This window comes from Balaenoptera acutorostrata, chromosome 2 (genome assembly GCF_949987535.1).
Source record: "Balaenoptera acutorostrata chromosome 2, mBalAcu1.1, whole genome shotgun sequence".
In the NCBI taxonomy this organism is placed as follows: Eukaryota; Metazoa; Chordata; class Mammalia; order Artiodactyla; family Balaenopteridae; genus Balaenoptera; species Balaenoptera acutorostrata.
The window spans coordinates 99,445,797-99,466,880 of NC_080065.1; the positions used below are offsets into that span (position 1 = coordinate 99,445,797).

At 43.8% G+C, this 21,084-nt stretch overlaps 1 protein-coding gene across 6 annotated transcripts in view; it reads right to left on the reverse strand.

The window, feature by feature from the left end:
- Positions 1-6,696: 6,696 nt before the first annotated feature.
- Positions 6,697-21,084, reverse strand: part of SEMA6A (semaphorin 6A) — a 126,065-nt gene continuing 111,677 nt past the window's right edge. For all 6 annotated transcript variants that reach the window (XM_007192130.2, XM_007192132.2, XM_007192129.2 and 3 more), the window contains one exon: positions 6,697-8,236. In XM_007192130.2, coding sequence (XP_007192192.1) covers positions 7,038-8,236 — 1,199 coding nt within the window. In that variant the 3' untranslated portion in view covers positions 6,697-7,037. The remainder of the gene's footprint in view (positions 8,237-21,084) is intronic.

The window sequence follows — 21,084 nt, forward strand, 5'->3', positions numbered from 1 at the left end:
GGTACCATTCCGCTTTTCATCTTTCATGAAGCAAAAGTTAGCCCTAGTATTGAAATCCGTGCTTCTGCACTGACATGGGCCAGGTCTGCAAAATGTTCAGTGTCCGCACCTGAGAACTAAGTTTCTTACCCTCTCTCTCAATCACCCACTTTCTCACCACCCTGTAACACGGTCAGGGCAGGTGTCATGATGAACAGGATAAAAGAGAGCGTTTGGCTCACAGACAGAGTTTTCATCATCTTCCTCATCCTAGGAGACCCCTGGGAATCCTGCTGGAGTTGCTTTCGTGTTGGTTGCCTGGCATTGGTGTTGTGTCCAATGTCACCTTCATCTGTTTTTTAAAAAAAATGAAAATCATCAATGAGAAAAATGCCTCCAATTACATGGTTACTTACTTTCCCCTTTATTAGCATCCCCTTATTTGGATGATTATCGCAGCTCCATCAGCGGGACCAGTAACTTGCTCTGGGGATGACGTTAGTGATTCTCAAGGGAAAATCTTTTATTTGAAGGAGATTAGGAAGAATAAAAAACTGCTAGTCACCTCGGTCAGCATCCATGGGCTGCCAGCGACCCGTGTCCAGGCCCCTCTGCAAAGGTCTCGGCTCCCACTCCTGAGACTGTAATTTATGACAGTTCACATTTGACCAGAAAGTGCTGAGGTGGAACGCATGTTTTACCAGGAAGAGGGGTGAAAGACCTCCCAAAGGGTCCACCTTCAGCAGACACTGGTTCTGACCCCTGTGACATGTTTGGTATTAGACACCAAGAGGAAAAAGCCTCATGACAGCAGCTGTTTGCACATGTGCGCAGGGATGTGTTTGCAGAGGGGGATGGGGAACTCCCCACCGCTCATCTGCCTCTCTTGATTTGCTCAAATTTCATTTCCATTTGCTAGAGGGACATCTGCACATTTTTCTGCCCAGTCACATTTAATGCACATCAGTTCAGATATAACTCTCTGTTGAGGTCAGCTGCCCCCCACCTCCAGGCATCCCCGGGGGGTTAGAGCTAAGGATACACAATAGTCTAAATGGAATATTGAAGGTCCCCATCTGTCTGGCAGGCCCGATCAATAAATGTGAGCCCTTCCTTCCCAATTCCGTACAAGAGACACATCACCACGTGGGTTTAAGACAGGCGTGAGGTGTGGGTTTCTAAGGGTTACTGAGTCCAAGCACCCAGCTGTCGCAGTGCTCAGCCAGGACAAGGATTACGCTCTTAATTGTGTTATTTTGTTACTAAAGGGTCTTTGAAATTCCCCTTACCCCTTTCCCTCGAGCAAAATGTCCCATGTCTGAAATTGTAGGTGCCTTTCTGACACTTTTATTTCACTTGCTGAATGACTTTTTGGGAAAGAGCTTTTGTTCAGGCAGTCAAACCTAGGCACTATGGTTCTGGGCATCTTGTTTGGCTTCTGCCAACTTAGGAGACTGAACAACGAGACCAGTTTGTGTTTGCTTGACATCGCACTTAAGGAAAGCAGGCAGGTCTAAGACATCAGCTCTGGCCCCATGAAACACCTAGCCTGTTGGCTGTACTGGGACAGCCACTCCTGAGAGCCAACAGTCTGAAAACATCTGGCAGAAGCCACCAACCCTGTAACAAGCAAGCAAGCAAACACAACAATTAAAAATCTAGGTTATCTGAGGCACTTGTCAAGCCTGAGCAGGGACATCCCTGGGGCCCCAGCTAAAATACAGGCTGCACCTGTTCAGCGTCTGTCACCTCTTCATCAGACCAGAACAAAGCTGACTTCAGCAAAAGCCACCGTCCCAAGTATCAGGTTGCACCGCAGGGATTGTCTACAGTGTGATCTGAGCTCCAACCGACCCCCTTGCCTCGGCCCAGATGAAGGAATTTGGGATGCCCAGCTGGGGAAGAGTGAGGCGTGTCTGCAGGCCTTCCTGTGACAAAGGATGGCAGAGTGATTTGGAGACGATGTTTGGGAGGAGTGAGTGTCAGGTCTCTTTAGCCAGCATTACTCTAATGATATGAATGAAGAGGGCATAAAAGACAATAAATCCGTCCTTGGAAGAGTGTTCTACTGCCAGCTTTGGGATCATGGCAAATCCTTTCACTCAATGGACCACAGCTTTCTCATTTTTTAAGATGAAAGGGTCAGACAAGCTGTTGGCCATTCTCTCCATTTGACATTTGGGTATAACCAGGCAGGGCAAACCCGTGAGTCACGTAAGGAGAAGGAAGCTCTTCTGACCGGCAAAAGAAGGAACAGTCAGAGCTGATTCAGTTCTGTTTCCTAAAGAATCCAAAATTGGATGTGGGGTTTTCACGCATTGCTCCTACCAACTTGGCATGCCACTTGGTACATTGCCCGGCAGCCAGCAGCCTCTTCCTGGACCATTTCCACATTACTGCCAGGTAGCTTTCTAAAGCACAAACACATGTGCTTGTGGCTTGATAGACTCCAAATGCACTCCACTGCCCATCAGCTAAAATCCTAGCACATGGTCCACAGACCTCTCCCGATCTGACCCCAACCCCCTTCCCAGCCCTGCCCCTGTCAGGCTCTCTCATAGACCCTGCTTAAGGTCCACTAAACCTTCTGTGTCCCAGTCACAGCACCTTCGGCACCTTTGTACAAGTTATCCCTTCTGCCTGCCCTAGCCGTCCAGAGAACTGATTCTGTAAGGACCAGCTCGTATGTAGCCTCGAGCCCCAAACCTCTGGGCCTTTTCCTCAGCACTTTGTTCCTGTCTCCCAATGGCAGTTACAGAGGTCGTGTCCACCTCTCCTTATAAATGAGGAGGCAGCAACTATATTCTAGTCAACTTTGTGCCTGACAGCGCCTCGCCCTATGGGTGGGATTCAAGTAACACAATTGGAAATGAGTTATCAAAAAGTGACTAGACCATTGTAGGTGTAAATTGAGGTCCAACCACAGCTTCCCACACTCAGACTGACCCAAAACACTTGTAAAAAATTATTTCAGAAGGTCAAAACTAAAATACAACAGCTGAAGACTTATTTAAATAACTGTTTTAAAAATATTCCAGAGGGGGAAAAAAACATCCTGATCTAGGCATTTCAAAAGGCTACCCTGCAAAATAAAAATCAAGTGCTGCATTGCACTATATCTCCGACCGTGTCTTCTGGTTTACAAGAGATAGATGTGAACAAGGAGTAAAATCCTGCACCCTCCACCTTATTAATATGTAAAAAGACTGAAGTCACATCTGTGCAAGGATCTATTTTTAGTGGACCTTACATACTAAAATCCTAGCCTTGATCTCTTAAACTATCAAGCCTACCATAAATGTTTGATGATGAACAAGCCCATAAAAAGAAAAGGCATAAAATGAATTGAGGGAGTCAACGCATGCTCTGCCTTTTAATTACCAGTGGCTTTTGCTCCGATCCTGCTCCAGGCTGGGTGCAGGCAGAGAGAACACTATCAATAATTTGGGGAGCAGGGTGTGGGTATTGCAGACAAATGGGTCTAACTACGTTGTGATTTATGCTTTGGAAGCCAGAGATGGAGGAAAGAGGAGCATCCTAGCCAAAAAGGGGCAGGATGAAAAAGGGGGAAATTATGAGATAAATAAAAGCATTCAGGACACAAACGAGAATGTAGAACAGTCTTGCTTTATTACTTTTAAGTAATAAAGAGCCTTTTCCTTGCCTTTTTGTCTTTTTTTCCCTTCTTTTTTTTTTCTTTTTTTACAACATACATTAAGTCGTGAATCAGATGTTAGGGGGTGTGGAGATGGAAGGAAAATTGGTGACATCACAATATTTTTACAACTTCACAACAAATATAAATCTGAGTTGGTTGCATCTACCAGTGTCTAGCAAGGGTGGAAAGCAAAGGCACACTCAGGTTTATGGACCCTCTCCCCACACGCTGTGGGGAGCAAAAGAGAAAGGGAAAAATACTTAAATGCAGAAGACCAGCTCAATACCTGTGGGCATTTCAGGGTTAACACCGCAAGTGACGGGTTGTGGGATACAGGGACTGGGGTGGAAGTCTGACACAGGACTCTGTAACACAGCTGAGGCATCGATGCCCGCACGTGGGGACGAGAGAGCAGGTGTTGCACCTCAATACTCCTGGGAGTGAAGCTTGGGGAAGAAGGTAGCAGGGTGATATATACCCATCACCTTCCTAAGTGCCACACTTCTAAAGACAATAGAAGGAAGAAGACAATCTCTCTGTTCGTGGCAAAGTTTCATGGTTTCAGGGTACAGAGTTCACGGGGTGTGAACATTGACTCCACTAACAAAACAAACGAAACAAAAACAGAACACAAAAATAACAAAAACCTATCCCGAACGACAGCAAACCTGCAAGGGGTGTTTGGAATAAACGGCTGTGCGCGCGCCCTGAGCTACACACCCAGGTCTCACTCTGTTTATGGAGGCACCACTTTTCACAGCCAATTCAAAATTAGCCCCAACTGCCTTTTCTAGAAAGTTTTTTTTTTTTTTATAATCTACAACGTAATTTTTTTTTATTCACGTTCTTTCATTTATTTACTTATTTATTCATTCATTCATTCATTCATTTATTTATTTATTTATTTATGGCTGCGTTGGGTCTTCGTTTCTGCGCGAGGGCTTTCTCTAGTTGCGGCGAGCGGGGGCCCCTCCTCATTGCGGTGCGCGGGCCTCTCATTATCGCAGCCTCACTTGTTGCAGAGCACAGGCTCCAGACGCGCAGGCTCAGTAACTGTGGCTCACGGGCGTAGTTGCTCCGCGGCATGTGAGATCTTCCCAGACCAGGGCTCGAACCCGTGTCCCCTGCAGTGGCAGGCAGACTCCCAACCACTGCGCCACCAGGGAAGCCCAGTTTTGTTTTGTTTTGTTTTTTTTTTTAAAGACAAAACTAAACCCAGAAGATCAAACTGGAAATGAAAAAGAGACAAAGAGGCCACCACATATACCGTTTAGCTGTTTTAAAAAAACCGATACCAACCAACAACAATGCTCACAGTTTACAGTATGCTGACAATTCTTTTGTTCGTGATAAGAGTAAACAGAAGTCCCTTGTGTGTGCTTGAGCTAATGAAAACCAAGGGGAAAAACACACGCCCAACCCCCTCCCCCTACAAACAATAACCGCAAAAGGATAAAGAAATAAAAAAAAAATTAAAAACCTTTTGCCCCGGTCAACGTTTTTGGAGCATCCATTGTGGTTGGCCTTGTACTTGGAGTTACTCATTAATCACAGCAGGGACCAGCCTGCCTGCATCTATTTCCATGTCATTTCTTTGCGAGCATTGCACCTGTGTGCTGAGCACATGGCTTGGAGACTCCACCCACGTGCCTGCCCAACCTCACTGCTGTGTTCTCCAGGCAGTGGACACAGCAGAAACGAGGACTGGGACGTTAGTCCCTTTTCTGCTGGCTAATGAGGATATCATCATTTTGAAATGATCTGAGAATACAAGGGAAGCAGGGAGCTCTGGAGGAAGAAAGGGGATTTGCCACCCACAACACTGGGGTCCACGCTTGGCAGCATGGCCAGAGGGTGGTTGGAGTTGGCACGACCAGAAGAATGTGTGAATCGGAGGGTGTGGTGTCGCCCAGCTTTCCCAGGCTGCAGGGTTGTAACCATCACCACTGCATTCTTCTTCCATCTGCTGGACGCTAATCTTCCAGAGGGCTGGACTGGGGGTGGGGGGAGGAAGGGTTAAATAAATATCTGCATTTACTTCAAAAGGGGGAAAAGTTGATCATAATGACAGTTTGCAAGTGTACACAACTCAGGGTGTAAGGCACAAATTTACATGTGGAAAACAGGCTATTCACAGATGTAACCCCACGAAAAACCTGTGTGATCAAACCATTAATTGATGCAAGGTAGCAGCCAGCATATTAATTAGTTCACACGGTTGGTGGATTTTGTTTTCTGTCTCACATGCAAAGTGAAATGAGATGGCGTATCACAAGCTGGTGCCTTCACAGAAAATAGGAACCACTGACAAAGCCATGTTGGCAGCAATGGGACGCGATGTTCCATTCTAAAAGTTCCTCTCCTGGTTGCTTTAGAAGTTAGGATCTGGAAGGACTTTTAAACTAATTACTCTTTTGCATGTTATAAGCCAGGGACCTGACCAGCAAATTAAACTGGTAGATTTAAATAAATATTCCCCTCTTAAGTTTTTCCTTTAGCTAGATATCAGTCCAAACACAAAGCTCAGAATTCCAGCTGCAACTTATTTACTCAGTGAATTTATTGTAAAAATAAACTCAATTATTCCAGTTAATGGATTTCGCGTTAAATAGTTTAACTGTCAAGGGACTTTCTGAAGAGCTATTCAGAGGATGGTATGTGGAAGAGTCCTTTCCTTAAGGAAAAAAAGTGTGAAAAATAAATAAAGAGTTACTTGCGTTAACGGTCAGGTTATTTCATTAAAAGAGAGGAGCAGAAATTTATGACATAGTTGCCCAACATGGCATTCATCTGCTATAACAGAAAGCTGTAACACTGGTGGGCATTTCACAGTATCTGCGCATAGTAAACTTCTGCCCTTGTTAACGTCTGAGTTAGAATTATCAATGAATTCTTTTTTTTTCTTTTTAATTTTCATGATTTTTAAAAATGTATCTGCGTTTTGCAGGTTGCAACGCTAGCCCAGCTGGGCAGCTCTTGGTGCAGTCATGGACACAATGTTGCAATTGCTGTTCACGCGCGCGTGTGTGCATGTGTGTGATGTGCGCGTGCGTGCAAGGCGCACACGCGGGGCTGGGTGGGTGAGTGGGTATGTGCTTTTGGCTCATGTTTGTGATGCTGATTGAAGTCTTTCGTGAGTCCGACCTGTTGCAGGGTGTGGGGGAAGAGTGAAGGAAGAGAATGGAGGTGAGTCCCGCGTCGCGAACCTTCACCGAACCGCTTGGCCCAATTTTCGAGAGCCCCCCTCCCCCCCCCGCCGCGTCCTAGGGGAGGACCCAGCGTCCTGGGCGCCGCCGCGGCCGTCTTGGTCGGGTGGGTGCTCAGCAGCCGAGAACCTTGCTGAGCTGAGCGGGCGCCTAGCCTTTCCTGCTGGTTCGACACCTGACCCCTCCCCCAGGGATTATGTACACGCATCGTTGGGCTTCATGGATGTGGAAAGGGGCGCAAAGGAAGGTTTGGGGGGCACGTCCGGCTTTAGCGAGGGCGTGCGCTTTAGCCCCGCCCGGGTCAGTGAGTTGTAGGCGTTGAGGCTGGGCTGCCTCGAAACAGTCGCGGCCTGGCCCGAGGGCTGCGAGCTGTGCACCTGGATGGAGTCCACCCTCTGCGGGGCGGGGGGTGGGTTGTCTCCCCGGCCAAAGCTCTGGTTTCTGGAGAGGTGGGAGGAATTGGAGGAGTTAGTATTGTTTCTTTTGAGCGTGGCGGCCTGGTGGCTTCTCGTGAGCGAGTTCGTGGGGTAGCTCCTCTTATAATCAAGCCCGTAGGACGAGGAGTGGTGCATCTCCAGCCGCTTGCTCAGGCCGTTCTGAGACAGGGAGGCTCCGGGAGGACCCAGGGAGGCCTCCCGCTGGGGGACTTTGGGGGGCAGGCTGTCCAGGTTCTCCACCAGGTTCACCCCATGGTTGGGACTCTTGCTGCTGAGATGTTCCTTGATGGTCTTATATTCCAGGGTGGCCGCCTGGTCCTCCAGCGCCAGCTGGGCCACCTCGCTCATTTTGGGCTGGTCCACGTACTCGTGCTGGTAGCCCTGCTGCGTGATGGGCAGCACGACCACGCTGGGGATGTGGCTGGGGGAGGCCCGCAGGGGCAGGTCGGTGGGGATCACGGGGGAGCCCATGGGGGGCATGTCCTTGGTGCAGGCGTTGATGAGGTTCTGGTTCCTTTCCCACTCGCGGCTGCCGCGGTTGGGCTTGCGCTTCTGCTGTAGCGTCGGGGTGGACTCCGGGGTGGGCAGGGCGGCCAGGTCCAGGTGGTGCTGGTCAGCCTTGATGAGCATCTTAGCGGTGTTGCTGGGAGTGGCGAGCTTGCCGTTGTGCATGAGTGGCGTGAGGATGGCCTCCGGCTTGGGGTCTTTGGACTGGGTGTCCCCGAAGAGGCCGCTGAGCTTGGTGACGCTGCTCATGGAGCCGCGGCGCGAGTGGGTGAGCTCCTTCTCCTTGCGCTGCACGGAGGACACGTCTTTGCGACGGTGGTCGCAGACGCAGTAGACGATGATGCCCGAGAAGACGGCTCCCATGACAAAAGCCAGAATGACCGCAATGGCCAGGAGGGTGACAGGAACGAGCTGGTCGTGGCCTTTGAGATAACTCTCCCGAATCACTCCTGCAAAATACATCGCATATGGTGTTAAGAAATGAAAGCAGACCGTGAGGCTTATTGTTGTTTGGCATGCACCCAGTTAATTAATAACAGTAATAAGTGACAATAGCGCCTCTGCAGAACTTGTCTTCAAGACACCGTTTGCCAAACGTTAACTAATTAATTCTCCCCGCCCCACCCCCAAGTATGTAAATAGACTTCAATCGTTGCCCTCTTTGTGTTCTGAAAAAGTGTTTCCCCCTATTTTCAAGTACAGGCTCTTTCTACTTTGCTTCACTCTGTGGAATATGGAAGTTTTTCCTTTCCAAAATTTATCCTTCTTTCCCTCTCATCTCTTTTCAATCTTCCTGGTCCTAAAACCTCGAGATATTTTGAGTCTGGGGGAATAGGCAACAATTTTATGCATGTTAAGTGAACAAATTGCACACCACTCCAGGCTTCCAGGGACTTTGCTGATGACTTCCTGTGGGCAACATGGCCTCTATCTGGAGAAAAGCTGGTTAGCATTTCAACCAACTGGGGGAAGGACAGTGTGTATCATTTATAGTGTAAGAGAATAGCTAAAGCGCAGAGATTACAAATGTTTATGCTGATTTTGCATCACCTCTACAAAGGAAAAAAAAAACCCTTGCACACTCAATTTCAGATGAATATGCTAAATGTTTGAATGAAGCTCTTCCCTTACTTGAGCTGAAAGAATATTTAGAAAAAGAGACCATTTGGGCTCCTGTAGTGAGTCTGAGAAGTGTCAGGTATCATTATTACAGCTAGAGTTTGCTGTCACGGTGAAATTCTTCAGCAGAGCTAATCTCTTCAGTTTAATAAAAATTATGTGGCTCTACCTGTCAATAATCTTACACTACATTAACCAAGATGCTGTGTTTCTGAAGAAAGTGGCTTTCCCTGTTCCTGCTTAATCAGCCACCAAGCTGAGAGACTCTAATCAAATGCAAACACTGAAGCTTTTATTTTTTAATACCAAGTGAGAATACACATCACAATTGTCAGATCTTAAGTGCTTGATGCAGTAGCTAAAAAAATAAAATCTCAAATACCTCAATTCCTGCCTCTGGAGAGTGAAAGAACATGAATACATTAGAGGCTCTGCATGGGCTGAGGAAATGTAAACATTGTTCCTATTATGGAAATGATAGTAAGACAGAAAATGTACCTTCTCTGGTCTCAGGAGACACATTTTTCATCGACTAAATCAACTCTTTCTGGAATATGTTTAATGTGTTTTACTGGCAGATATCAGTGGCATAGAATTAGAATGAAATGAAATAAAAATATCCCTTCCCAAACCCACAACACACAGCCCTTACACTTCTGCTGAAATGCTTTGTGTGTCACAGCTGAGACCTTGAAGAAATGCAGCTTTGTCACGGAGTTTTTCTGCTAAAATATTTTGATTGGTGAAGCAGTGGTTTTAAAACTCAGAAACCTTAGCCTGAAGAAGAAAACGTTTTCTTTCTCTTTTCTTTGTGAACTCTCCTCCTCCCCCGAATTGTGACATCATAGTTGGTTGCTGTGGAAATGATTGTCCTGTGACAAAGGATTGTGACTTCAGGTGGGGGGATAAATAGAAGCAGCCAATATCTCTTGAGAAATAAAGATTCTGAGATTAAACAAATGCCCTTGGTAGTGAAGGGCAGGGGAGGTAATTCACCCCAGGGAAAAGATAGTAAGACACTGAATAATTTCCATATGTGACACTTGTCAAATATTTCAAGGTTTATCTTCATGAACTTTTAAGGGGTAGAAACTGAGAAGCAAAAACGAGCAGGAAATTCAGCTGTAGCTCACACCTTATGTGTTGCGGAGCTCCCCAAACAGTGGGGTGTCTTGTATCCAAATATGTTTTACTACCTAGTCACCAGGGAGCTGTGCTAATGAGAATTTCTTCCTTAAATTTGCATTTCCTTGTTGTAATGCTAAAATAGCAACTGATTTTCTTTCAATTTTGGTTTTGAGTGGGTTTCTAGTGAACATCATTTTTAACCACCTACATGTGATGGCACAAAAAATGTACACCTGTGAATAAAATGGGTTTAATTTTGCTTATTGACTTGGTGATGTCACCGATGCGGAGTACTAAATTTTTTCATAGCAGTGGGTATTTCGTGGGTCCCTTCCAGCCAACTGTATTTATGGAGGCTGAGCCTCCCCAGTAGATAAGTACTTGTGGTAGGTAGTTATCTACAATTGACTTTGGGATTTTACAATTTAAATTACCACCTCCACTTAAGAGAACCATAGAAAGCAGGAGGCTAGAGCAATCCATTTGTTTCATTTGTTTAATTGGGAAAACTCCAAAATTTTTAAAGTTTATCCACTGCTTCTTTACTTTTAGCTCCCAAATAATTTCCTTTCATGTCTGAAGGTCCTTAACTGTCTTAGACTCATGGACCCCACTCGCTCTTTCACTGGGAAAAATGTTTAGTGGATGATATTTGAGTTCGGGTTTCTGGTTGTTAACAAATCAAGCAGGGTCTGACCTTTGAGAAAAATAGTGTCTCAGACGGCTTTCTCTGGCTCATTTTGTTATGTAAATAGTGTCCTTAAAAACCTTTCTGCATATACATCCCTCTTGCATATAGCTGATTCACTTTGTTGTAAAGCAGAAACTAACACACCATTGTAAAGCAATTATACTCCAGTAAAGATGTTAAAAAAAACCAACCAAACAAACAAACAAAAAAACCTTTCTGCATTTCTTTGGCTTTGAGATATCTACCGTGAAGCAGGTGGCTTCCCTCATCCACGTGTGCACATTCAGAAACCCCATGTCCAAAGTTAGAAACAGATCAGAGATTAAGTTGAAAGTAAAGTCAAGAAGATAAGATGTTAAAAGTTATTTTTGGAAAATGCCTTCCAAACTTAAAGCTTTCTACTGATATCATGAAAAAGGGCAAATGATTACATCAACTTTTTGCCAGTGGTCACTGCGCAGGATTGAACACACCAGACTTGTCAGTGAGGCCGGGGGTAGTGCAACACTAGAGCTCTCCAAAGGCCTGGAGTTTTAAGCTCCCATTTACTGCTGGGTGACCTTTGGGCAAATGACTTAACGTCTCTGGGCCTCAGTTTTTCCCATCTGTAATGTGGGGTTAACACACTTCATGCCTTACTGTGTAGTTACAAGAATCAGTTTAAATAATGATTAAGAAAGAGCTTAAGTGCTGCAGTTTGCTGGACAAATCTAAAGGTCAGAGGAAGCCACAAAAGAGAAATGGTGGGTTAGGAGTTCACCGAGGGCTTAAGAGTAATAGTCATAGCTTTGCCATTAGAATCCATTTGCTGTAGGTCTCCCAGGGGAGGGATAGACCTGTTCTTTCCAGCTCCAAACCTTCGGCTGTCCAAATGTTGCCAAAGGGTTGCCAAAGGTCGATGAGGCAACATCAGGGAACATGTACCTCTGTTTCAGGACTGCCTATAGGTCCTGAGTTTTGAAGTAAGTAAAACAACAACAGGGGGAAATATTGAGCAAAACACAGTGATTATAGACTCCTAGTGGAGGAATAATAATCCTGCAGTCAGCTCCTTGAGGGCAGGGACCATATTTTATATGCATTTATAATCCTAACCATCCCCAGGGCTCTTAGGTCGGACACTTAATAAGTGATTATTAAAGAAATGGGTTTGCAGTACATTGTAGAGACATTTTTTAAATGGACTTCTAAATTTGGTGGGTCATCTTTGGAGTGACTATGTATAACCTTGCTTCTGAAATCACAGAAACATATCTCTAATCATAAAACAGAATATAATCATACTAACATCCATTAGGCAAAAGAATCTATAAAGGTGCTCAATATGTATTCAAAATAATAATAGGATAAACTGTTTTTAAAAATGAAAAGACATTTGTTCTGGGATAATTCCACAAGAGAGGGTGAGGGTAAATGGGTTATTTGTAACAACTGAGTGCTCCAGTAGAATTGACTAATTCAAAACAAATGCATCTTTACAAAGGGCACACAGGGCTGGAGCTGGAGAAACATCATTGCTTCAGGTGTTGCAATGAAACCCTGGGGAAGTGGAGGGCCTTTGTAGGGTGGTATACTCCCTCCCCAGGTTCCCCCACTGTAGAGGGGGGAAGTTGGCTCCACCCTGGGCTGTTGAAATGCCTTCCTCCACCAACCCCTGGGCCTTCTGCTGTCACCAATTGAAAATGGGGCATTAGTAATGAAAACAGTATCTGAAAAACCCTTTGCATTGATTCATTAACCACCAGCTATTTCTCACCAGTCATGAGGTGCTAAATGGTTATTCTTTCCACCTTCCTACTGCAGGAAGCAAGACACACAATGGCTTAGAGATTTCTCTGAAATCATGCCTTAAATTGGCAGAACTGAGAAAGAATAGAATCTCCACTTTTTTTTTTCTGAGGTGAGAGAGTTTTCAGATGCTGCTAGAAGGAGGTCTCAGAGGGGGCAGTTTGAAGCTCTTTAGAGGCTGAAGCAATGAAAAGATTACGAACAGCCCCGCCCTCCAGGCCCTACAATATGTAGTTCAAAATAAGAACAATTACAAACTGCGAAATAAGAGGAAACCCAACACAGTTCTGATTTTTCCTACGATGACTATGTCAATGCACTCTGAAATTTCACACATCAAATTCTTTATTTAAATAATGGTTTTTAGTAGCTCACGGGTACTCTGCTGTTGTCTCTAGTCTGCCCAGGGAGCCCAGCGCCAGGCTCTGGGACAACATACCTCAGAAAAGATGCTCTCCTAACTCAGGGCTCGATGGTGATGTTCTTGGTGCCTTGACTGTCACTCTCCTGGACTAAAAAGGTTTTGGTTGCAAGCATCTTGCAGCAAACATTTACTAAGCACAGATGAAAGTACTGTGCTGGGTTTTGGGGAGACAAAGGTGAAGGAGGCACAAACCCTGTGATCCAGTCGGGGAGAAGGTAGGTGCGCACACATCAACTACATCCAAAGTGTGGAAGCGTCATGAGATGCATTGCTTCTACCTAATATGGATGGGCAAAGGCTTTAGGTAGGAGGTGACATTTGAGCTAAGTCTTAAGGGTGCATAGGATGTCAACTCAAGTGGAGACAGCAACAAGAACCAAGGCATGGAGGGGAGGAAAGTGAAGGCTGTGTTCAGTAACGGCCAGTGGTCCAACTTCCTTCTAGTCTCTTAGCTGTAGGCACCAGCCTCTCTGCTGCATTCGCACTTGTTTCTGGGCTTTCACACAGCCTGCTCCCTCTGCCCGGAATATCCCTGCTTACCTCCCATCCCTCTGATCTTCTCCTTTAGGTCTCAGCTTACATGAGGAAGCCTTCTCCAACTCCCTCAAGCCAGGTTAGCTCTTCCTTCTATAAGTGTCCCCAGAGCTCTGCACCTCTTTATCCTAAAATCATCACTCTAATGAGACCTGCTCTCTGTGTGTTTTTTACACCTAAACTGCTCCAGACAGCTCCACGAAGGAGAGACTTCCTGCTGAATCCCCAGGCATAAAGGTGCTCAGTAAATAGCTGTTAAATAAATAGTAAATGAATGCATGAGTGAATGAGTACTTGCAGGGGAAAAATAGGAGTGAGAGCTAAACACCATTTGGAAGCAGGCTGTGAAAAGCCATGAAAGTCTGAAAAAGATATTTAGAAGACATGTCAGTTTTGGAAGGAAAGTTATTGGTTAATTTACCTGTCATTTCAACAGTCTTCTTGCTTGAGAAAGCTGACCATCGAGTCAGAGCGGGGTTCAGCTTACTCTCTTTCACACTGAATCCATTATTGAAAAAAATACAGGCTTCAAAGAGTCAGTACCTTTGCATCAAAAGCACAGCCAGTCTACTTGAATTTATTATTACTGTTATTAAAATTAAGACTCTGTCTTCAACTGTCCTTATCCCCTGCATCATACAGACATACCTGGGAGATGTTATCTGTCCTATGAAAAAATGAAGCCAAACAGACAAAGAAAAAATACATGAAATCTATTGCACCTATTAAAGTAAGTCCCAAGGAAGAGCCCTACCCATCCCCATCCCAGTTACCTTGCTAAGTACGTGAGTCCTTAGGCAGCCAGTACCTAGAAATGGTTAAGTGCACACTTTCCTCTCTCACCCCTGTTCACTGGACTGTCTGTTTCAGAGCTGCTGTGATATGATGGATGTGTCTGTAGCCATAGTGAAGTGATTAATAGGCATCTGTGTAAAGCGGACCTGGTGACCACAAAGACAACAAAGCCCCTCTGTGTCCTTTAGAGAAATATGCAAAGGCAAAAAGGAATATGGACATTTCCTCCATCGTCGAGCCAGAGCGGGGTTCGTGTTGGGTCTGAGAGCTAAGAAAGATGGCAAAATACCAAGAAAAGCCCTGGAGTGGGATGCCCTAAAAATAGACTCTTGATTCTGCTTTATAGTAAGACAAGCCTGTAATTTCCTTGAAATCCTCATAACAACTTGGGTGGATGGAATCTAACAACCCAATCTTTCTTGTTTGAAAATCTTATTGCAACAAAATGCCAACCTCACAGTCCTGCAAGGCAGTATGAATGAATGAACGAGTCACGGGCCAAGCACCACCACCGCTGCTAACCACAGAGGGCCTGCTGTAATCCCTATTAAAGAGAGAAAAAAACAAATAGGGGGAAAACCCTAACTGGAGACAATTTATCCTCAAAGCCACACCCCAGCCCATGGAGATGACCACACGGAAAGTGCAGTGGGAGCTCTCTGTGGTTATCTCGGCAGGAAGCAGCCTTCTCCTTGTCTTACTGCATAATGCGAACCAGATGGCTTAGAAATAAACTGAACTGCCAGCAGCCATGGAAATGGGCTCAGAGTTTATAACTCAAACTTTCCTTTTTCTTTTATTTTCTTTTTTTTTTTTTTTCTCCTGGCAGGCTGAAGATTAGGTGCCGGGAGGGGCCATGGTCTTCAAGATGTACCAAGTTAATGACTGACCATGCCAAAGTAGAGACAGCTTCCTGGCCGTTTAACATCCTCAGTTCAGAAGCTATTTTAAAACTCACAAATTGAAATAATAACTGACTGTGGTTGTCTGCAGATGAATCCACTTCCAGTTCTATCACCTTTGAAATTGATACATTTTTTACTTGTTGTTGGGATGCCATCACAAGAGGGAAAGGGAGAGTGCGCATAAAACTTCATTTTCCCCTCTGTGCCAGTGGGAGTTCTGGGTTCACTGTTCCTCGTCTGCTCCACTGTTTTAGACTCGGCACTGCCAGGGGGCGTGCTACACCCAGAGCGGAGATTGAGGTCTAGACCGGGGGTCATGATGAGATCATTTTAAAAAGCCATGCTCTGGAATGTTGATCTGTGGTTCCACGTGTTAGGACTGTCACTGTCTTTGTAAAGGTAATGACTATTTCAGATGGGCAAAGTTTTAAGCAGAATTTGCATGGTTTCTCTTCCTTCCTTTTGAGGTTTTCTTTCTAATAAGGCTAGAAACCCAACATCTAAATAGTTTTTGAAACCAGACAAAGCATTTCTGTTTTCCAGCTTCCTGGTCCCATCTTCCTTTGCTCTCTTAAGAGGCATCAAAGCTACAAAATAGGGAAGTGGATCTCCTTATAAAATTGTGAAATTCAGGTGATTCTTTGGATTATTTGCAGTGCTTTGATTTTTTTTTTTTCTCTGCCAAGTGAAGATAAAACAAATACGAGGAAATAGGTTTGTTTCAATACTCCTAAAACTTAAACTTGCTGGAAATATAGTTCTTGGGATCTGGGTTATAGATGGGGCTGGGTATTACTGGTTAAGAACATAAATCTTGAGGTCGTCAAGACCTGGGTTTAAGTCTTGGATCTATAAGTAACTAGCTGTATGATCTTGGGCATTGTGCAGAACACATGTTAATGCTCAATTAATGATGTAAGGGGAGTGTTTCTAGAATTTCTGACAAGTTACCTGCCTTCTGCATGGTCCCAGATAGGCTATTTTGATGGAACACTTTGGTTGGGTTCAAGTGTGTTAGCCAAGAATGGAGAAATAGGGATTTAAAAATACAACAAAATCTTGGAAAGTGACCTCAAATAAGATAGCCCATACAACTTGGAAGATGTCCTAAATCAGTATTACTCAGCATCCGCATCACCAGGAACTTGTTAGAAATACAAATCCTTGGGCCTACTCGGACCTTCTGAATCTGAATCTCTGGAGATTGGGTTCAGAAATCTATGTTTTAATATGGCCTCCAGATGATCTGTATGTTCACTAAAGCTTGAGAGGCACTGCCCTAAATGATATGAATAATATTCCAGAAAACAGCATCAAGGTGTTATGCTTTAAAGTCCAACCCCAGACACCACTGAGGCAGTGTATAGCCAGACTTTCAAAATTATTTGTAAAAAAATGAATTAGTAGTCTTCCTTGATGTTCACTAAAGTATGACTCTTTAGTGGGTCTCGTGTATGACATTTTCTTGCAGTTGCTGTATTCTGACAAAGAATACAAAATTGATAAGGTTTTATTGGAGAGACAAACACATCCCTAACACTTTCCCTTGGTACCCGACAAAAGCTTGACATATGGCCTAAAATATTGTACCACTACTTCTGTAACAGAATCAACCCAATATGCTAGAGCCAAAAGCTGCTGGAAGAATGCACATGGTCTCTTTATTTGCCTCAGCATAAAGACAGGGGAATTGCTGATGCTTCCCATCTCTGTCGCAGGGGCCATCAGGTAGTGGTTGGTACTAGAGAGCCCAGTCAGGACGGGGTCCCAGGGACAGAAGAAGCAGAAGCTTGGTAGGAACTCACTATTGAATAGAGCAACCTCCTTTAAAGCTTGCATCACATGTCACCTTGAAATCAACTCCACTCAAGCAATGCACAGCCATCAAGCAACATCTGATAATGATTCAGGGGATCTTTTCCCTTACCTCTCCATGATCGGACAAGAGAATAAGAAACTCAGGAAGATTCTTTTCCTTTCTTTTCTGGATGGAAGAAGGGACCTGAGCTCATGTTTCATTCCCCAAATTAAGGTCCTGCTTTACAGTAATAAAAATGCCTGGTACAAAAGTGCCCTCAGTGGAGCTCTGTGCTTACACATCTGCTGAGTTGAACTGAATGTGCAAATCCATAGAATTACATAAGACATTTTAAGTTACATTAAAGTTCTGCTGTGTGCTTTTAAATCATGGAGTGCAAGACCCATCATCACTTACGGTGTATTTATTACCTTAACAAATGTCAGATGATTGTGTCCAGTGTTATCTATTATTTAAGAATAATAGGGCTTCCCTGGTGGCGCAGTGGTTGAGAATCTGCCTGCTAATGCGGGGGACACGGGTTCGAGCCCTGGTCTGGGAAGATCCCACATGCCACGGAGCAGCTGGGCCCGTGAGCCACAATTGCTGAGCCTGCGCGTCTGGAGCCTGTGCCCCGCGACGGGAGGGGCCGCGATAGAGAAAGGCCCGCGCACCGCGATGAAGAGCGGTCCCCGCACCGCGATGAAGAGTGGCCCCCGCTTGCCGCAACTGGAGAAAGCCCTCGCACGAACCGAAGACCCAACACAGCCAAAAATAAATAAATAAATAAATAAATAAATAAGAAAATCCTTTAAAAAAAAAAAAAAAAAAAAACAGGTTTAAGAATAATAAGAGGCTGTAGGACTGGAAACAACAAGCTCTAATATGTCCAAAAGGTTAGGCATAACGCAGTTTGCTGCCTTATAAATTTCTTGACATCATTTTCCCTTCTAATATAGCATTGTCAATGGTGACTATACTGAACTTCCATTATTCCTATACAGTTCATAATGGCTGCACCTGCCTTTAGCGAAGAAATCTAATTGCAGATACATATTTGAAAAAGAGTGCATCTTTTAAAAAATACAAATTTTAAAAATAATTGCAGTGGGAAATTCCTTTTATCCTGTTAAAAAGGAATCTCTTTACAAGAATAACACCCAATTGTAGACTTACAAGAGCTTAAGAAATACTAATTAAGGATGACAAACCTTCATACCGCCCATAATTTGCTTTCTGACACCGATTAAGAGCTGTGTACTCTGTACCCAGTATATGTGAATTTATCCAACTGCGTTTCACTAGTAGACTCCAGGGCCTTTCTACCACTGAAGTGCTGGGAGACTGACCTCTGATACCATTCTTGCAGGTCTGCTCAGGCCCCCAGTGCAGTCCACGTGCTTTGCAGGACTTGACCTGTTAATTACTTGCACAGCCTATGTCTCCCTGGGACCAGCGAGTGGACACAGCTCTTCTGTCCTCTTTCTCTCCATGGCAGTGGCATGAATTATGTATTCTGAGCAACTCTTGCAGCTTTTAAGGCCATTCTCACGTATAATGTCAAGAAAAGAGAGTCTGTCCTCAAGAAATTTCCCTTTTTCCACTCTTTTGCCCTTGCTAGACTACTTTGTTGGTGGAGCAGCAAGGTTTGCAAAGGAAAACTTGTGTGTTACAAGCATTTTTTTTTTTTTTTAACTCCAAGAAACGAGGCTATCAGAAAGACAGTTTTGAGACAAAGCTAATATTATTTTCCCATTATTACTCACGCTCCAAAATATGCGTCGACTCTTCACAATTTTATTGTTAGGACAAAACCAATTTTAGATGAACACAGTGCAGTTGAACCAATTAAAGAGCACATTTTTAACTACACCAGATGTTCAGTTAATACGATCATGCCTAACCTAGTCCCTGTAGTCCTTGAAAGTTCCATTAAGCTGTCAGAAAACTTTGTCCTTTGTGTGTGTTTTTGTGCAAAAGATAGGAGGGAATGGAAAAAAAAAAAAAAAAAAGACTGAAGGAAAAGGGTGGGAGCAAAATGAATTCATGTCAAGGGTGATTTGGCTTGAAAAAGTGGCTACAGATGAAAGTAAGTAGCACTTTTAGAAGGTGAATTGATTTTTTTAATACCCCAAGGTTTAAGTTGCTGGTTTTAAAAGAAAAAATGAAAGTCTCTAGAATCATAATTTAAGTTCTTCATTTTTTTTTTTTTTTTTGAGAAAATGATGTTAGGTGAAGAGAAAAAGGTTTAATTGGTATCTCTAGAAAAGAAAATTCAAATATTGGTGTTCAGATTCAGGCAGGCAGGGAGATGAAACAGCTTTCTACATGGCCGACATTTAACTTTTTTTCCTTCTACCCTTTCCGCAATAATCTCATCAAGACCTTCGATAAATTCAGCAAGTTGTCAAGAGGATGCAAAATTAATTAGATCAAATCTACGTCTCTGCCCGCGTTGCTGAAAGAGCAATTACAGCCAACCACGTGGGCACCCTCCCCACCACACACTCACAGGGAAACTTGCATGTCTTCCAGTAGAGAGCCCAGCACCTGACCTCACGATCTATCATTTTCCTGGGTGCCTCAAAGAAAAGCCAGAGACTACAGATAGATTCCTTTTCCGGCAGGTGATAAAGAAATATTAATTTCATAAAATAAACGGTGGCACCCTGGATTAGATTACCATTTCTTTCTCAGTCTCCCCACCAATTTCAAAATCTGTTCTGGATGAAAAGTCTGCCATGTGCCCTGCACCCCAGTGTTTTAACTAAAGTGATAGAGGAGGCCGAGTCTGGAGCTGAGCTTGCTTGGGGCCTTACCTAGGATAGAGCTCTTAGCTTGGCAAGGATCATCTACAGAAAATGCCAGTGATGTGTGGAAACACACTTCAGATCCAAAATTGATGCAAGATTCCATCTCCCAAGCTTATTGTGTATGTGCAATTAACCACCTAATATGACTGAATAATCAATTTATTATATATCTGTCATCTGTCGATCTCTTGACCTCTGCATTTCCTTCCCTGCCACCCATCTTCCTTCCTATCACCCACTGCTTACAGGTAAAGCCAAAACCCCTTAGCATGACTTTTAATCTCAATTCCCTTTCTGGCCCTTTTACATGCTTCTCTTACTCTCAGATTTCTCTCTGCCCCACTGCTAACCAGGATGTCACCTGTGTGTATCCCCTGCTAAACTGCAAGCTCCTTGAGTGCAGGGCTTATGTTGGATCAGATCAGTGTGTACTGTAGCATTCAGCAGAAGCCTTATATGTAGCGCATGTTTGCTGAACGTCTGTTGAATGAACGAAGAAAGAAGTGAACAAACGTTGCCATTTTGCCTTTCTTTGAGCCTAGGGTTATTGTTACCATTATTACATTTTCTCTTAAATTAACTATTAAATTAACTATTATTTTCTAGTGCTCTGATTCCAGTTCATATCCTTCAAAGTCGTGGAAATGAGAAATGAAAACAAACAAACAAAGGCAGCCATATAATTGAAGAAGAAAAATAACCCCATATAGTTTACATAACTGTGGATAAAAACCTGAGGTTAAATTAAAATTAGAAAGAAACAGTAGTTTTAATCATACCCGTGTTTAGGAACAGTTTGATTTCTAAGCCTTCTTCCCTTAAAAGTGGCGTTTGGAAGCTTGCTTTCAGTGATAATTTTTAAAATTACTCTAACATATTTCAAACGCATATACAACTTTTAGTGATATTTCTCTGGAATTAAATACAATGATAATATTTTTCACAGAATGAAATTTTTACTTTAATTCCTCTTATATGGGTTATTCTAGATTTTCTAAGAGTTGAAGGGCAAGTGTAGACTAGAGATTAGATCTTATACACTCACGGAAGAAGTTATCAGCAACCTCTTCAATAGGATTGCCAGGTAGCAAATAAATATACAGAACTCCTGGTTAAATTTCAACTTCAGATAAATAATAATGTTTTAGTATAAGTATGTCCCGTGCAGTAGGTGGGGCATACTTATACTAAAAAATTATTCATGGTTTATCTGAAATTCACGTTTAACTGAGCGCTCTGTATTTTATGTAGCAACCCTACTCTTCTACCTCCAAATAATGGGCTTCTACTGGTTCCCCATAA